Here is a 19,908-nt window from a genome sequence, read left to right on the forward strand (position 1 = left end):
TACACGAATACGGTAGACTGGTACGGAGGAAGAAACTAGACTTCGTTCGTCGGAACGAGGAGGAGCTACTGAACATTTTGTTGAGTAACAACTCTAAGGACTTCTAGCGGAGATTTCTAGAAGGACTGTCCCCTCCGCCACTCACTGACACTTAGATCTCCTTTGATTATGAACGCACACTTTATGACATCCCAAATTAGCCAGTCCCTAATCTCTCACACATGCCTCGCCCCACATCTTGCACCCTCTTCACTAGGGGGGGGATAAAGGATGCCGTAATGAAACTTCATAATGGCCGAGCGAAGGATCATGAGGGGCTATGCACTGAGCTCATTGCATATGGGATTAACCTCCTAGCCCCGATCTTAGCCAAGCTATTTAAAGAAGCCGTTTGCTTCATGTTTCCACGCACCTAGACCATCAACACTATCTCACCCATCCACAAGGCAGGGGTTCCATGAACCCGGAGAACTATAGGACCATCATGATTGGACATGTCATGTCCAAGATTTATGCATCAGTACTTGATTCAGAGGTCAGTAGATTTGCGGAGTGTTGAGGACTCAGAGCAACGAGACATGCCGGTTTCAGGCAGGATCATGGGACCATGGACCACATTCTCGCGCTCAGATGTATCATTGAGGAGGCGAGGACACGAAAGCAGAGGGTTTATTGTTGCTTTGTGGACTTCCGCAAAGCATTTGACATCATCCCAAGGCAGAGTCCAGACAGGATCTGAATGACAAACGAGATCATGAGCACTATCGGGGTAAAACAAGGGTGCCCATTATCACCTACTTTGTTTGGCCTCTACACGACGAGCTCGAGACAGTGATGCAAGCACAGGGTGGGGTAGGTTGCTCTCTCACGGGCACGTTGATCCAGATATCACTTTATGCAGATGACGTGGCTCTCTTATCGTCCTCAGCAGAGGGGCTCCAGAGACACCTTGACACACTACAGTTCTTTTATGAGTCTCATGATTTGAAGGTCAACTTGGGTAAAACCAAGGTTATGATCTTCAATTCCGAGTCGTCATGCGCAATGAGCATTTCACTTTTGAGGGGTCCCCTGTTGAGGTAGTTTCATCACACACTTGTCTGGGGGTCGTCTTTTCCGGACCCACCTTCACCATGAAACCCGCGATGCAGACGCACTTGAGCAGAGGATATGCTTCATTGGCTAGACTTGAGAGACAGTGCTTCCACTCTCATTTTCAGGATCCACGGACCAAAGGGTTGCTTTTTGACTCCTTAGTCCGTCCTACAGGGATGTATGGCAACCCATGTTGGGGGCTAGATTTGTCGGATACAGAGTGGGCCAAGGTGGAGCGGCTACAGGTTCTCATGTTATCACGGATGATCCGTGGTAAGCCATCCGTCCCTCACCAGATCATTCGGGCGGAGTTTGGGTCACCCCCATTACAGCTAGATGCGGCATTTCAGGTCACTACATATCTGTACTGAGTCAGGGAGTATGGGGATTACACATCCGAGCGTAGCAGGATAACATGGCTAGCACTGTCCTCTTCTATGGCACTTGCAGCAGGGGGAGATCAGAGGTGTTGGTATGCATGCACAAAGAGATGGTTTGCAGAACTAGGGCTCCACATGGACAGACTCCCCCCTTTCCAGTACAGCATGGATGCTCCTTTCTCTCCCCTCCTATCACACGAGGTCAACCAGGTTATCCGTGAAAGAAAGAAAGAAAGAAAGAAATTTTATCAGAGTCTTCGGAAGACCGATGGGTCTATGAGACTGAAAGAAAACCTGATACAAATCACAGTAAGGGTGGAGCTACTGAAACGAGCATCATCACCCATGCTGAATCCTAAGTCTGATCATACATAATCAAATACATCTGGATGTAACAATGAAAAGAAAAGGACTGGAGCGGAGCGGAATCCTCCGTATGTCATGTTGCCCTGGCCAGTGCATAGCCGATGATGGGACACTGCGCCTGTCAAGGGGTGCTGTGCGTATCGGTCTCCTGGACGAGGATCTACTACAACTACACACATTCCGGACTTGGTTGGGCCCGAGTGATCTTCCAGTGAAGCTGGGCTTCTACAGAGATCACTTCTTACATATCACAACGGAGGGATTCATTGATCCACCAAGATACACGCAGATTCACCTACCCCTCTTGCTGAGGATCTCCCTTGGGCAGTTCCGGGTCTCTTCACACAGACTTTGTATCGAGAGCGGCCGAGCAAATCGGTTACCTAGGGAGAAGCGCATATGCACACTGTGTGGCACGCATTGCTGGTCTGGGTAGGAGAGGACACGAGCCAACATCCCATAAGTATCTTTGAAGAGGCAGTAGAAACGTGCTCGGATCTCATAGTAAATAGGACACCTGAAGATGAAATGCCCCTTGGTTTGAAAGCTCTATATAGCTTCCAAAATAAGCATATATGGAATTGGGAAATGAGAAATTTTCTGTACACCATGCTCGTGCAGACAATCATCCTTTATGGATGTCCCGCTTGGGCACCCGAGGCTATCCAGGATATACTAGGAAAGAATAGAAACTCTACATCAGATAGGGGAGTTAGGGGTTAAGACACAGACACCCTACCCCATCCTACTGGCTGAAACTGGTATGATACCTCTAGAAGGAGAAGTTTTGTGTCAATTCATGGCTTACCTCAACGAAGTTGAGAAGATGGACACCAGTAAGATACGACACAAGGCAATGGAAGCTACACAGACTATGGGCTGGCACAAAGAGGGGACGAAATGGATGGAATCGTGGGGTATAACAGCCACCGACATACCCGAAGATGCATATGAAATAAGGGTGATTGTGTCACAAAAAATGCTACAGAAACTCTGGCATACCCCAAGAACAAAAATGCAGTCTTATAAGCAGGAAATTAACTAAATGGACAGCTACGGAATGCAGAAATACCTTGGGGAAGACATTTCAACATTCAAAAGGCAACTAATCTGCAAAATCAGAACTAGTTCACATGATCTCGAGGTAGAGAGGGGTAGATGGGCAAGACCCAAGATCCCCGGCAAGAACCTGTAAAATCTACCCCAAAGGGGAGGTAGAATATCAAAATCATGTACTCCTGAGATGCAGAGCCTATGCAGCACACATCAAAGAAAGCTATGGGGACAGCTGAGATCCAAAAAATCTGTTGGAGCAGCTAGCCAAAAAGCTAGGAGGCTGAAACATCGCAACAAGGTACCGGGTCTAGCACACAAGCTAGCCCAACAAGAACTCAATACATGACAAGTTTGCAATACTTTCTCTCACTCGATGTAAGGGATCACTATTAGTTGATAGTGATCACCAATCCGATAGATCCTGAAGGGTCTCACATGGACTCCCTTTTCTAGTTACTGTAGATAACACTCAAAATGCATCTGACTTCTCTTTTCTCTGCTCAAAGGCATGCATTTTCTTTACTTCAGCAAATCTCTGATTCTGTGTTATTTCTGACAGTAGAACCTGTCCCCTAACAACTAGAAACTGACAGGTGAAACCCCTTTTTTTCTTTCCTTTTCTTTTCTTTTTCTTTTTCTGTTGGGGAGGGGGAGAGGGGGGGTAAACTGAGTAACTGGCTGGTTAAACTAACCAGACTAAGTTACTCTGGTCTGGCTAGGTGAACATACTAGTTAGTTGTAGCTAGACCTCTAACCAAGGTCAACTAACCAGGGTTAACTGGACCAAGGCTGACTGCCACATCAGCACCACGTCACCTCCATGTGTCTGCCATGTGTCAACGCCTTATGCCATGTCATCACCTGCACGTGCTGCCACGTCAACACCTGCTGACCAGGGCCTGGTAGAGTAAACCCAACACTGGTTTTCTCTGTTGTGTGATGATGCTTGCGCATGGACGACGCCTCCAATCTGCCTGCGCAAAATTTCTTCCAGACTCGCGTTGCTTCTCCTCCGTCCCAATTTGCAATGCCTTAACAAGCAGGTGGGGCATTGATTGTGGGAGAAGAATCCCCTTCTCTTTGAAATGGACGATTCAAAGGAAATGCCCGTGCCCTGCTATTAATTCTTTGGCCCACGTTATGATAGCCCATTGGCAGCTTGCATTCGCCCACGGTGAACTCTCATGAGCAAAACCAAAATGCAAAACAGTATGCTTCATTATTCCCCATCGGTGTTTGATTCAGAGACATACTTTCTAGAACCGCCACAATCAACCAGGAGGCCCCTTGCGCTGAATTTCTCAATCTGGTTAGGCTCGTCTAGCCTTAAATTGGGCTGCCTCCATGAATAGCACTCAGCACAACATACGTGATGGTGTGGAAGGCTCTCGTTCGTCACATTTCACAAGCGTGGGTACACGCTTCATTCCCACGCCAACTGTGCGCCTCGGTTCCATCTGTTAGGACTTGAGTTGAGTGCAACCTTCTTTGCTCACAAAATCCTTCATAAAAACAGTGTAGCTCAATTCTCTCTCTCTCTCTCTCTCTCTCTCTCTCTCTGTGCAACACATTAGGGCCCAAGACAACATGTCGGGCTGGACCCCCCCAAAGGAGAATTCTGAATATAAAAGTACACTACAGCACACAGGCTGAAACTTTATGCGTATGTGAACGTGTTTTCAAAGAGCTTATAGCTCATTCTTTCTTGGCAACATGCCAAGTGTCAAATTTTCTAACTAAGTCTAATTACATGCCTCAAAGGGAAATTTCTTGGGTCTTCGTAGCACGTGGTCACGCACACACCTCCTGGTCACTTGCTAGGCTCCATATTGCTGGGGTCTTCAATCCCTCTTGGTACCTGCAACCATTAACTAAAGCTCACAACCATGGCACCCATTAATGGTCAGCGCTTTGCATGTAATAATAACCTATGGACTAATCCTAGTCACTGTGGGCGTCCCCACCAAGCAAAACATGTGCACATAAAGCAACTATTTCTGCGACAGTTGACCGTACCCAACCCTTCTAGCCATAATTAGGGACTTTGACTTGGCAAAGGCAAAATAATGGAAAATTACAAGGACGGATGAATTGAAGCCTGTAGTTACTTTCCAAGAAGTAGTTGACTTGGTAAAGCCAAGAGGGGGAAACACAAAGAGGTCAAGATGCCTTAATTAATGCTAGAACTCTCCGACCGGAGTCGGTAATAATCTAGGTTGACCTGAGTCAACAAGCTTTGGCCGAAGGCAAGTCTTGTTGACCGAAGTCAGCAAGACCAAAGTCAGAGGTTCTTTGGTTAACCGCAATTAACCCTCTTGGCATAAGCCAAGTCTTCCTAACCGCGGTTAAGTATCTTTGACAGAAGTCAATACTTTGACCAATAAAAGATAACTTTTTGAACATAATTAAATAAATGAGAGACTCTCTAATTATAAAGGGTCAACTAGAACTTTGACTTTGGAATATTTACAACTTGGTGACACGTGGTACCTTTGGTACACTAAGGGGAGTTTTAGGATTCATACACCTAAGACACCCTACATCTATTTAAGTAAGAGCCATTGTTCAATTAGGTTATTCTTGGGAGTGGGCCTCTCCAGAATACCCAGCCACATTGAAAGCCCATCCAAGTATGTGTCTCCTTAACGACATCTATGCGTCAATGGGGATGCATGGTATGGTAGATGTAGCCTTACCTAGGATGGACTATGATCGGAGATTGTTTGACCTCTAGCTCGAGGGTGATCCTAAGAAATCTACGGTTGGGTTCACGAACTAGCCAACACCATATGTGTCCCTGTGCTTGTGTTTGTATACTAATGATGGGCTATGCTTGCACGTTAGCATGGAGATAGAGGAGATCCTAGAACGGGCTGTCTCCCCCCCCCCCGCGGAAAAAAGGACTTCTATTAAGTATGAACAAAACCGTGACAGCAAGCCCAAGGCGGAAATACATCATGCAAGCATGAAAAAGAACACCCTAGAGGGGGCAAATAAGAAGCTCCTTAGAGTGAACAAGAAAGAGACAAAGGCTGAGGCTGATAGTGCCATCTCAACCCTGCTGTACAATAGGCTGTTCCATTTGGTATTAGAGCAACTCTATCCTCTTGATTCTAGAGCTTCAAATGATTTGTTTCGTTCATGCAATGTCTTATGTGTGATTGCAAAGTTGATTCACACTACCAATTCCACTCAAGGCATCGGCTACCTTGTTGGTAGAACCCTTTTTAATAACGGATCAAGTCCAACTCCGACCACTGCTGAGCTTTCCTGCTCCCTAGATCAGAAGAGTTGCAGAAGTACTTTAGAGAAGAATTATAAACATAGACCACAAAAGTAGACAGCCACTCCAATTTTTCAAGGTGTGAGTAACAGCATACAATTCCTTTTCATGCATTGACCACATAGATGGTTTACTGGGATCGACTATTTGCAGCATAGGAGCTGTTGTAACAGCATGTTTTAATTGCTTAAAAAACGTGTCAAGTTCCTCTGTCCACACACTAAGTCAATACTTATTGTATTTACCCTTCTCCACCCCTTTTGACTAGTCTGACAGGGATAATGCTATCTTAGCATGAGTCCAAATGTGAGCCTAAAAGAAGTTCACAAATCCTAGAAAGGATTCCACCTTGGTAATTGTTCTCAAAATGGGCCACACATACCTTTCTGACTTTCTCATAGTTGATAAAGACACCTTTTATCGAAATGGCATGTCCAAGGTACATGAGTTCTCCGGACCCATCTTCACTATAAGACCCCCAATGCATGCCCGTTTGAGCAAAGGGTACGCTTCATTAGCCATACTAGAGAGGCAGTGCTTCCGCTCGCACTTTCAGGATCCACGGACCAAGGGGTTGCTTTTTGACTCCTTAGTCCGCCCAGCGGGGATGTACGGCAGCCCTTGTTCTGGGCCAGACTTGTCGGATATAGAGTGTGCTCGTGTGGAGCAGCTACAAGTGCTGCTGTCCATGTGGCAGCCCCTCAGACATCCTTCTCTCTCTCTGGTCTGCCCCCCCGATGTGCTTCTCATTTGGAGGCTCAGGTGCTGCCTTTCAGGTCATCACATATTTGTACCGAGTTAGGGAGTATGGGGATTACACTTCTGGATGCAACAGGATGCCATGGTTAGCATTGTCCTCTTCTATGACTTTCTCAGCAGGAGGGGACCAAAGGTGCTGGTATGCACGCACAGAGAGATGGTTTGAGCAACTAGGGCTCCACATGGATAGACTCCCTCCCTTCCAGTACAGTATGGAAGCTCTGTTTTCTCCCCTCCGGCCACATGAGGTCAACCAAGTCATTTGCGAGGATCTCTTACAGCTACACACATTCCGGACCTAGGTAGGACCGAGCGAGCTTCCAATGAAGCTCAGCTTCTACAGGGATCACTGCTTGCATATTACAGAGGAGGGGTTATTGACCCAACAGGATGCACGCAGATCCACTTACCCCACTCACTGAGGATCTCTATTGGGCAGTTTTGGATCTCTTCACATAGACTTCGTATCGAGAGCAGCATAGCAGAGGGCCTACCTAGGGAGAGTCACATATGCACATTGTGTGACACACAGGAGGTTGAGACGGAGGAGCATTTCATCTTCAGGTGCCGACGGAGGAGCATTTTATCTTCAGGTGCCCTGTTTACTATGAGGTTCGAGGGCGCTTCTACTGCCCTTCAGGGATAGCACTGGAATTTTGTCTCATTTTCTCTCCTATCCAGACCAAAGATGCCTAGCGGCTTTCATTCATGAGGCAGTCAGGCACTGCGAGAGGCTACTTCGATCATGGAGACAAGAGCAGACCTCTCCCTTGACAGACCCCTCACAGAGCTCCATCACGGAGTTCTTCATGCCAGACCACAGGGACCCCCACACGGCGAGACCTCGACATGATCGTGACCCAGAGCCAGTGACTCGACAGCTCAGACAGACGGTTGACGCACATATTACACTTGGGGATATTCCCTCTCTGTTCAAAGTCGGAGCTTGACCGACAAGGGTTACTGTAGCCCTTGTTAGACGCAGAGTTATGACCAAGAGACGTCACAGAGCCACACCTGTGAGCGACCGACAACACCCTATCACCGCGTTCATGCCGCCTCACCCACCTTGATGTCCTTATGATGATGTTGATGATGATGATGATGATGATGTTGATGACAACGCTACTGAGATTGATATGTAGTCAAGCACTGACATGACTATGTTGTACTATTTTGCATTTTTTGCATTCTGCCTTGGTGTGGATGCTCGTTTAGAAGCTCCACCCTCACAGCTCATTTGTACCAGGTTTTTCACAGCCTCATAGACCCATTGGTCTTCCGAAGACTTTATTAAAATTTCTTTCTTTCTCCCTAGGCAAAGGTTGATCAAGCATACTACTGGCCACTCCAGAAGTGTGCGGAGTTGTTTAGGGTGGAAGTCTCCTTCATGATGAAGTAGGCACGAGCATTGAGCCGGTATCCACCCTACTAGTACGCCGACATACAAACATAGACTACTCCCCCTCCAAACCCCCAACAAAGTCACATAAGACAGTCTTTCTGGAACAGGCACCCACTCACAAGAGAGCCTTGTTTTCTGCATCCCTGTCGTCATGAGCTGGACCATAGTGATTTGGAACGTGCACAGGCTCCATGACCATGCTTGTAGTCAACCGCAGTACCTGATCCTTCGGAAGGAGCTACAGAGGGTAGTGGTAGGGCAAGCAGTGGACTTCCTTTTGATTCAGGAGCATATGTTCTCAACATTGGACATTAGACGGCGACACCACCTCCTAAGGAGAGGCCAGGAGGTGTGGTTCCCCGTAGTAGGACAGAGTGGAGGGGTCTCACAGACAGTGGCACCAGAGGTTTATGATCAGGGCGAGCTTATCCCAAGACGGGTAATTTGGATGGGAGTTAGGATGGGAGAGTCCAAGATTGGAATCCTAAATGTATATGCCCCAGCATGCAGACAGCACCGTCCGGCCTTTTGGAGGAGGCTGACAGAATGTCTTCCGAATGTAGACTCCTAGATTGTTGGAGGAGACTTCAACAACCTGGAGTTTGGGGAGGACAAGCAAGGCGGTGCCTCTTTCTCTCATATGCCAGCAACAGAGCGGAGCACCTAGGAGCAATTCATCTTCATGATCAGTGGTAGAGACCCGTGGCGAGAGCCAAAGTTCAGCAGGATACCTGGCAGCCTTCTCTTCTCTTTCGAACAGAGAGACATGATGGACTCCTTGAGAGGCTAGACCACTTCTACGTTGGGGACTGGGCACTGCACAGAGGCGGCTCTACCAGGATTCTAGCAGGCACAACGATGTCAGACCACTCTCCAACAGTACTCCACTTAGAGCAGCCCCGCCAAGGTCTTCCCCATAAGGGAGTCCGCATTCCAGAGGACCTCCTGTAGGATGGGTAGATTCAGTAGGTCATGGCAGAGATTTGGCAACGGTCAGAGACGGCACCTTGCGAGAGCTGGGCTCCGTGGGTGGCCAACGTGATCTAGAGGAGCAGTGAGGAGTTGCAGGCTCATGCCCTTAGACGGAGGAGGGCTCTTTAGGAGCGCGAGCAGGCACTGCGGAGAGACCTCGCCTCCATAGAGAGGCTCAAGGAGCAAGACCCAAAATCCCATTGGCTTAGTGGTAGGTTTGAGAGCGCGCACCTTGAGCTTCAGGACACGGAGATTCGGCAAGCTGAGTTCTCCTATCACTCCTCCTAGGCCCGGTGGGTACAGCAGGGGGACTAGATGACAAAGCAATTCTTTCAGACCACTGGGGGCCACGATCGGCAGGCACGCAGTTGCAATGTCTACGGGATCCACAGGGCATCATGCACACTGATCCGCAGGAGGTTTTAGACCTGACTACAGAATTTTACAGCCAGCTCTTTCGCATAGAGAGGATGACTCTAACTTGTCTTGTGGCCCGTGAGTTAGTTTGGGACCACGTTCCGACGGTAGTCTCGCAAGATTTGTGCAGAAGTTTGGAGGAGCCTTTCACAGATGAGGAGCTTTGGGAAGCCCTCAAGGCTCTCCCGACCCAAAAGTGCCCTGGCGAGGATGGCTTGACTCTGGCCTTCTTCCGAAACTTCTAGGAGATCCTCTCCGCCCCTTTTCGCCTAGCCTGCCAAGAGATCTTCGACACCGGCTCCCTTCCTTAGTCCCTAAGCAAGGGGTGGATACTTTGATCCCGAAAGGGGGAGATAGGTCAGACATCTAGCAATGGAGACCAACCATCCACAACACTTACACAAATTGATTGGTCTCGAAAGGGGGAGATAGGAGGGTAGCATCCTGGACAACATCTTCATGTTCTAGGAGGGATTGGATTAGTCCAGGGAGGAGTCACAGCCTTTGGCCGTCCTCTTGCATTTTCAGTAGGCTTACGACAGGGTGGAGTTGTCTTTCGTGGAGGGTACCATGCGGACATTGGGTTTCTTAGACAGGTGGATCCGAGGATTTTGTGCGCTTTATGCGGGAAGCTCTACCCAGATGCTTATCGGTGGACACACGGGTGAGGCCTTTCCTCTCTCTCACTCGGTCCGCCAAGGCTGCCCCCTCCCTCCCTTTCTCTTCTTGTTTGTGGCAAAGACTCTGGGCTACTACTTGAGATCACACGTAGCGGGCCTCATAGGGTTGAGGCTCCCAATCAGATAGGAGGAGGAGCTGCTAGACTCTGAGTTTGCAGATGACACGGCCTTGTACATAGAGAGTCAAGGGAGCCCTGTCTATCTACTATGAGGCCTTGGGTGCGTAGATGACCTGGACAAGATCCATAGGTTTCTTCACACGCTGGGTTGCTTGGCAAATGGCGATCATGCCGCAGGCATTAGGAGGCTTGGGTATCATTGATCCGAAGATACAGAGCAAAGCCCTCTTGGGCAAGTTGGTTGTGCGCGGCCTCACCCCAGGTGCAAGCTCCTCTTACAGCGAGGGCTTCTCAAGAACACCCCACGTACTGGGGGGCAGTGGCAGCATTCACACAAATGGATCTTCTCAAAGACCCCTAGGCCGACCCAGCAGCCCCCCCTTGATGAGGAGCCTCCATAGGGTCTGGCAGAGATTAGCAAGGCACCTAATTCGTGCTCAGCCCCGATGCAGATAGGAGTTCGAACGTCAGCCTTTGTTTGGCACCCGGATATCAGGGATCAAGATGGGCGTATGCTCGGACAGAGTGTGGTTGATTATGTGACCACAAACTCACATACACCAAGATCGAGGAGTCGTCTCTTGAGTCACACCATAGAGCAATGTCTATAGGCATAATGGGGACAAGCAATGCTGTGAAAAACAATATTAATGCACATCCCAGGCTAAGAATGGACTACAAAAAAATGCATATTTATGAAAAGGAGATAGAGGCGGCAATGGCACAAGGGAAAATACCTTCAATGTGTTAAGAAATGAGCAAATACATAACAAATATGCTGCTGTCAACAGCTCAAAAATGTTTCACTAAAAGCAAGGGAAGATGTAGTAAGGCACAAAAAAGGATATATCTCAGAAGCAAGCAGCTTGAGGGCTTTGGGGAGCTGAAACAGAGAGCAGCCTTGTTTAACCTCCTATGTCACTACTTATTACAGCTTTCCCCTTGGAGCATGAACGATCTACTAGCGGCTGTTCTAACTCAGCTAGTACCTTCTCATAGACTTGGTATGTGGCTTCTCTGAGTTCTTGAGGAACTTTGAGCTTTTTTAGTGTTTCCTATGGGGCATTGTGTCGAAGGCTTTCTTGAAATCTATGAAACAACAGTAGATAGCCTCTTTCTTGCCTTTGACTCCTTCAATTGCAGCCCTTATGGCAACCAGTGATCAACTGTTGAGTTCTTGGGACGAAACCCTGCCTAGGATGGTGCCTTCACTCCTTGTTCCTCAGCCCATTTGCCGATTTTCTACTGAAGGATAGTGCCATATAACCTTTCCCATTAGGCCGCTTACCATGATCGTCCCAATAATTCTTTGCCATCTTGCTATCTCCCCCCTTATGGACCCGTACAATCTTGCTTATCTACCGATCTAATGGAAACCCTTCCTCTAGAGCCATATTCATAAGCCTTGTGTGTCTGGAGCTTTCCCATTCGCTGGCTTTTTCAGCCTATTTTCTATCGAAACTCTTTGGTATTTTTATTGATTAGTTGGAAGAGTGGATGAGAATGCAAAGCAAGGGGTTCAGATTGCAGGGTACGCTTTGTTAATTGTTATCTAAACAGATGACCTGTAATCACATCTGGATGCGCTGAGAGATTTCTGCAAACACTCGAGGATGCAGGCCAATATAGATAAGACAAAGGTAATGGTCATCGGGACTCGCAGCAAAAGAGCAGATGTCACATTTGGAGGGGACCCCCTAGAAACAGTCAACTCATATAAATATTTTCACGGACAATTACAAATGAAATGCATGCGTGGAAAGAAGGATTATGGGGGGTTTGAAAGCTCTATATAGCTTCCAAAATAAATGCAAGAAGGCACATCTATGGAATTGGGAAATGAGAAAGTTTCTATTCACCATGCTTGTGCAGACAGTCATTCTTTATGGATGCTCGCCTGGGCAACCGGAAATAGTGGGAAAGAATAGAAACTATAGATATACGTTCCATGATAGGGGAGTTAGGGGTTAAGGCGCAACATCATGTCACAGGCGATGGCTTTCGAACGCTACAAATGTGGTTTCCCTTACAAAAGGCACCACTGGATATAGTAGAACATAGTGAAAACTATGTTGAGAGTATTCTACTACAAATTACCAACAGGTTCAATTTGATTATTGGCCTAAGTCTTGTCAAAAAGAGCTCGCACAAAAGCATATGCATCAAAATATAATAAAATGATGGAAATGAAAGTATAGAAGTAACCCATCAAATAATGTAGGACTGTTGCAAGAAGATACACATCAGAGTAACACGTCCTTAAGACGCTCACACTTTTTATGTGTACGGCTCTAAAACTTTCTAGTCCTTTGTTATTGAGTCAAAATTGCTAGAAATATGGATTCATGCATAGTCTTCGGCTTCCTAGAAGAGAGAGTCACAAGCCCCAACATTTTAAGATGCAAGCTCAACCAATCATGCAAAGATGGCCCTTTCAGGAAGGTTCTATAGAACACAACTCGCCTAAAGCCTAAATATTATATCCAAAGTCAAAATCTTCCAAATTAACAGCAATAATAATGCCACAAAGTCAAAATCTTCCAAATTAACAGCAATTCTTCTAAGGGGCCAACGTAATCTTTTCTTTCCTTGTAATATACCAGATGCTTCCTAAAATTCTGACCACATGGATCATCTCTTGCATACGTGCAAGGACTCAAAATGCAATTGCTTGCATAAGCTTGACCTTTCATGGATGTAGCAAAGTGCCACCAATCCTTGAGATGGATTAATGTGCTCTTACAAACCACCCTGGTAATTATATTCCCAAGGCTCATTATAATTGCTTGAATGGTAAACAAAAATACAGATTGGCTCTCACATTTCTCAAGAACAGTGAGGAACCTATGTCACAACCATAATAGACAAAGTGAACCCTTGTGCTACCTTTGCTCACCTAAAAGATAACATGGGGGGATCCCCTCCTACTAGAAACGTGTTCTTCAAGAAGAGTGAAACAGAATTGTCTTTGTCCTTTAGCTGCTCCAAAACCATTTTAAAAGGGAGCTTTAGGTTGGGCATAATGGCTTGCATCCAACCTTCCTCCAAAATACCTTGAAAGGAAGACTCCTCGAGTTGGGATCTTGTACAATACATAAAAGATAGAGACCAGAGCTCTATCTAGATAATAAGTCAAGACTCCAACTAAACAAATCTAAGAATTTTATTGATGTTTTACTTGGCAGTTATGGCAATACCTTGATCATCCTTGACCAGAATTCAGTTTTGTCTTCACCAAACACTGAAAGCTACACTTTCAAAGTCAAGTGAACATTTCAACATCGAAGTACACAAACATGACAAAAACTCATCATGGGACGTCATTTTCTTGGACCTGAATAGAAAAACGGGTTCTCAAATTCAATTGAAAAAGAGAGAAACCAACAAAAAAACTGAAAAACATCCGAAAGTGATGGGTTGATAAGCGCTATTTGTATGCCAACCCTCATTTCAAGGAATAACAACATTTGACAAAGACCATTTCCTTGCATTCAAGCTATGATAAATATTCACAGTGCTTCCTTGTATACATTAAGGGATACCAGAAATATGGAGTTACTAGATATGGCCAATGTTGAACTGTAGATATGCTTGGGGAGCTTTAGCAAGTATTAAATGGATAGTACATGTCCTTATAGTGGAGACCTTTATCAAGTTTCAAGATGGCTATTGGATGTCTTTGTAGCATTGGATCCATTGAGTGGAATTTATGTGTGTGTGAGCGTGCAAGCGCACGTGTGTGCTCAAATTTGAGACACATACATGTCAAGCTTGGATTTTTATTTCTTTAGCATTATAGCACTACGAAATGTTGTCTTTGTTGTTGAAACAACAGTAGAAGTTCAAGAGGGAAAGAAACATTCATGCCAAAAATTAGAAGATTTAACATTTAGTTGTCTTATAATTGTACTTGTCCACAAATGAATGGAGCTGCAAAATCACTAACCTGCACCACTAAGAAAGACAAATAAAAACTGTGCCATCAATGTATTTACATTTGCCAAAAGGAGGCAAAATGGGGAGCGGGCAGCAACCGGTGACCCACCAAAAGTTGTCGAAAGAGAGAGCCTGTACTGACCATAAATTAGACCAAATCCACAGAATATCTTTCTGAGCGCAAAAGAACATGTAAATAAATTTTTAAACATGATAAAGGGTTCACATGTGATAAATGAAAGATCTGCAAGTTAAAGAAAATCACTGCATTTCCAGCACTACAAAATGTGATAGAATACATGCAATGGTATTGATTTCCACTATTATCCTCCATTTGCTCAAGTTTCAACAATAGAACCCATTCTTTGCCAAATTTGTATTTGTCCTTTTGGAAATTGAGGTTAGGAACTACAAAGTGCACAGTCCAGGTCTACTAGAACCTGCTCCTCATGCTCCTACTAGTGCAACCCCTTCCATCCTTCCCCTTCCTTCTACTCCTACCCAGCCCACTGTTGGTTGCTTGGTGCACCTTTGTAAGCTATGGTACCCCTTTGGTTTCGACCCAACCTGGCTGCTGTCTGACCTTTTTCGCCAAAGCCTGGCAGCACACAGCCTGCTGTCTTAGACAAGACTGAGCCTTTCCCGCCCCCCATGGGCTGGCTCTCAGCTTGCTGATTTGCCCTTCTTGCCCCTCCCATACCTTGGCATTGCTTTGCCCCTGTTGGCTTCTCCTCTTTGCCAATCCTCTCCCCTTCACTGTTTTCATCTCCCCATTCAACTTTCCCTCACATCCCCCCTCCCCCTCTTCTCCCCTTTGCTTTCCTTCCCCTCCTTGCTCTCTCTTGCCTCAGCATTCTCTCCCCTTTCCTTCCTTACCCATCCTTCTCTCTTGCCTCAGCCTTCTCTCCTCTTTCCTTCCTTACACATCCTTGCTCTCTCTTGTGTCAATTCCCCAAGACATTTGGCTCGATGGATGAAAAAGGCGCACTTGGCAACCGCTTTGAACCTTAAGGCAGGAATGAAGTGAGGATAGCTTGAATCCACGATAAGGAAGTTTCAAATCCGCGACCTAGGTCACAAATACAGAAGCAAGTTGTCATGAGGGCGTGATTTTTGGCGCATGCATGTTGGCCTGCATGTGGGGGCAGGACCCTAGGAAAACAGGGAGTGAGGTCATGGGTTGCTTGGTGTGCTAGAACCCCTAGCAATTGTTCCTTGGGGTAAAGAACTAGGAAGAAAAGAGACAACGGGCGCACATGGAAATAGGTGAGGGACGGACTAGTCATCATGCGGGTTGACGGACCTGAAGGCTGGTAGGCCAAAGCAGTAACGGGCTGACGGCGCACGCGAGAGCTCACGGGCTGGGCGTTTGGATCGTGCTAGCTAGGAGATCTTTTGAGCTTCTGGTTCGGCCATAGGCTAGTCAGCTGGTCGATGTACACTCTGTACACGGGTTGGCTGGTGAACGAGTGGAAGCACATAGGCTTTGCTAATCATCCCGTATGGCGTGCATCAAGAGCTCCTTGCTGGCAGTCGTATGGACATGTGTACGAGTGGCTGCGCTGATTCCCGTACCGACGTGCTTGCATGGCTGAGTCTGACGGTGCTATCTGACCTTGTGGGAGCTAGTCGGCTTGCTCGCAGGCTCTGGTTCTCTGTCCTTAGATTGCAGGTTGCTAAAGGGGAGCTCAGCTTATCGTCAAGGATTCCGTGGAGGCTTTGGGCTAACTCGGGAGAGCCCGGCTAGTCGCTAAAGCGAGCCTTTTCATTGAGTATTGGCCTGGGACCCTCGGTGGTCACAAAGGCGGGTTACTAAGCTGCATTTTGGGTCAAGAGCTGGTCTGGCCACGAAGAGTTATTTTTGATTGGTTGCAAGCTGTCTTGGAAGAGCTGGTCGGTCATTTTGATGCTGGTATTGTTCTGGAGAATGCTTTGTGGATACTCCTGATCCTTATCAAGGCTTGCTTGGATGCTAGTTGGGTATTTATGCTTCTCTAACTGAGCTCTGGGCAGGTAAGAGGTCAAGAGGGTACTGGAGGCAGCTAAGGGAGACTGTGTGACCCAATAGTGGTTGCTAGGAACAATCCTTAGCTGAGTTCTACTGTTGTGGAACTGAAATGGATGCCTTTCTGCCATTCTTGGTGAGAGTTATTTGCAGCAAAGATTATGCTTTGGCCATGGGTGCCTAATGGGCTGTGTAATGTCATTAATGCCAGAGGGGTGGTACTTGTATGACTACCATATTGTTTGTTGTGTTGTGATGCCAGTTATCTTTTGGGAAACAAGTTGAGGTATCAGGATTTGTGCGACCCATAGGGTGAGAGACTATTTGTCATGGCAGTCCTACTTATGTATGCTTTCTTTCTCTACACTGAGCAGATGGATGGCTAGTTGGGCACTAGTGACAGCTGTGGGGAACTGAGTGGCTGAGTGGGCTGCTAATAACAATTCCAGGCTGAGTGCAATCAATCTGGAATAGAGATGGATGCTTACTGCCATGTTTAGTGAGAGCAATGAACAGTTAAGGCTATGCAAGGTGTGCGGATGCCTAATGGGATGTGGAATGCCCCAGATGTAAGAAAGAGTGTATCCTTTATGTAGCCTGGAATTCTGGGTCTCTCACTTAATTAAAGAAATACCGAAAGGGGTGTCAAGGTTTGGGGCCATTCCGAGTCTTCGTCTTGGTGCAGCGGCACTCTAGATTCCAATCTGCTAGTTGTATATTTACTGAATTGTTAATGTAACAGTGTTGGCTGGGTACTTGTTAGTTTTACTGCCCTTTAATTTATTGAAGGCCGGTTTCATGGTTCCGTCGCCAAGACATCACTGTGAAAAACCAAACTTTTTGAGAATGCAAATGTGTGCAATGCATGCAGAATTTGAATGCCAATTGGCCCTCCAATGGGGAAGAGCGCCCTCGTGAGAGTACTTGTTTCTATTTCGACCTACATGCAAGGTGGGAAAGAGATGGCAAATGAATGCAATGTGGTAGAGAGACTGGTGAGATTCACAATGAAAGGGTGATACCCTTTCATTAATGTCCCTTGAGATCACTCAAGTTCCATCTTCCCATTTACACCTACCCTTATCCTATGACCCATGCACCTACCATTCAATGCACTCTAATGCACCCTTTCCCTTTCCTATTGCCCCTAGGACCTAGACACGTGTGTGCACATCTTTATTACTAATGGCCAATGTTACATAGTTTTGGCGGTACTATTTACACCGCTTGATCGATCATAAATACAAATGTATAACCGCACCATCAAATTGGCGCCTAACAATAATAAGTTTCTAATGACTATTAATTAACTAAATAATCATTTCTCGTCATGACAATCACTAACTTCCTCAAGGAGGTGAGTCCGTGGTTGATTTGGTGAGGAGATATCACCATCTTCTTTAAGGAGGTGAGTTTGTGGGTGTCTCACGTCCAAGTATTGCTTGCTGTAATTGAATTGCAGCGAATTGCAGCAAGGAGAATTCAGCAAGTATGTCACATAGTGACGAAGATTGGGATAGGGGACAGGAGTCCTCTCAAGATGGACAATCTTTGTTTGAAAGAGCTTGTGTTGATGATGATCAGAATGCTGATAGGCAGCCTTATTGACCTATGCCATTGAATGGACAACCAATAACTATGCCAAATGGACAAGGTGCTCCAGACTCCAATGCAACAGTTTATTCATAGTCTTGGTGTTGATTTGCAAGGCCAAGGCAATGGTTTTCAGCATGCAAATCAGGGACAGCAAGCACCCCACGTTGCATCCAGGATATTTTGGTAGTGGTTCAGTGTTTCGAGCCATGGCTGGCCAAGTTGGGAATGGCCAAGGAATGCTTGGAAATCACCTTGTTGGTTTTCAGCCTGGAATGCAAGGTATGCAAGGGATTATGCTTGGGGGTATCCATGCCGGAATGCAGAGAGTTATGAAAACACTGCCATGGAGCCAGGGATGCAAAGTGGAATGCATGGCACTATGGGAGCTCTTGTAAGCATGCTTGGTATGCAAGGTATTGGGGCAGGTATAGCAAACCCTGCTATGGGTAATGGAATGTTGGTCAGGCTTTTGTTATCCACTATGATGTATGTGGGAACAGCAATCCTCATGCAGAATGGACGGGTTGTTGCCTACAAGGGAGAATGTTGCAGGATGCTGAAAGAAATTTGCAATTATATGAGAAAGAGTTGCTAGCTGTGGCTCTTGCTCTTTTTGTGTGGGAGCATTACTTGCTAGGGGCTGATTTTACTGTGCAGACAGATCACCAGACCTTGAGAGACTTTCCTCACTCAGACTAGGTTGTCTCAAAAGCATATGCTTTGAGTCATGACTTGGTTGAGGATTCTGGAAGGTTCTATGATCAGTTGTTTGATGGACAACAGCATTTGCATTATACTCTCAGAGATGGATTCCTTCAGATGCATGGTCGTCTCTGGTGTTACAAGCAGTTTAAGCCTAGCGTGCAGGGCATCAATGTGTTGATGCTTTACTGAAAGCAGTTGAGACTTTCTTTGGCCAACTTTGTGACAAGAGATGGATGCTTTTGTAAGGAATTTGCATCATGTGTTAGCAGATCAATGATGTAGCTTCCTGCTTGAAGCTACTAGATCTTTGGAGGATTCATAATGCTTGAAATGTGAATTTCTCAAACCTTTCTAGGGAGAAGTGCCAGACGTTATGCCTTCTGTGTGTAGTCAAAAGTTGAGACTTGATGAGATCTTAGTTCCAGATCAGGTATTGGCACATAAAGAAAGGAAAGTCAGAGGTAAAGTTTCTATCTGGTGAAGTTTTGGAATCATTCACCATTGTATGCAAAGTAACTAGACGAGGGTGATCTGGCAAATACACCTCAGTTGTTATAGGTTTACTTGGAAATTTTTTTTAGCTTGAGCCAACTCCAGTTGTGGCTTCTTTAGGCTTAGCAAAGCATAGGTCTAGAGCATTGTCTAATGCTCAAGAGAGGTGTAGAACCTCTATCTATTTGTCATATCTAGAAGTTGATTGGTGACATGGTATGTTTCACCCGCGGTACTACTTGCTGATAGTCTATCTGCCTTGGGACTGCTATGATCAGTGTACTAGTCACTATGAGGTTTTTGCAGTGTATATGGATTGCTACCCTAGACTTTGAGCAATCGGGCTATGACAGTTTGTAATAGATGCTTTAATGATGGTATATTCACATGTATTTTAGATGCAATCGAGGTCGCTTGCCATGTTTCAAGAGAGGGGTATGTCACGAGGGCGTGACTTTTGGCGCATGCATGTTGGCCTGCATGTGGGCAGGACCTTGGGAAAACAAGGAACGAGCTCATGGGTTGCTTGGTGTGCTAGAATCCCTAGCAAGTGTGACTTGGGGGTGAAATTTGTGGTTTGGCCCAAGAAGAGGGCAAAATACCCTTAGTTTTCAAGTTAGGCCATTGGTATGCTTCCAAAAA

General features: G+C 46.2%; 1 protein-coding gene across 3 annotated transcripts in view; it reads right to left on the minus strand.

Annotated features, from left to right (window-relative positions):
* The window catches only part of LOC147893899 (uncharacterized), an 86,613-nt gene that overhangs the window by 10,824 nt on the left and 55,881 nt on the right, over positions 1 to 19,908 (minus strand). For all 3 annotated transcript variants that reach the window (XM_087385920.1, XM_087385919.1, XM_087385921.1), the window contains exon 4: positions 14,479 to 14,600. In XM_087385920.1, coding sequence (XP_087242046.1) covers positions 14,479 to 14,600 — 122 coding nt within the window. The remainder of the gene's footprint in view (positions 1 to 14,478; positions 14,601 to 19,908) is intronic.

The sequence above is a fragment of the Dipteris shenzhenensis genome, chromosome 15, assembly GCF_047967505.1.
Source record: "Dipteris shenzhenensis isolate YYH24624 ecotype China chromosome 15, Dip_SZ_1.0, whole genome shotgun sequence".
Taxonomy (NCBI): Eukaryota; Viridiplantae; Streptophyta; class Polypodiopsida; order Gleicheniales; family Dipteridaceae; genus Dipteris; species Dipteris shenzhenensis.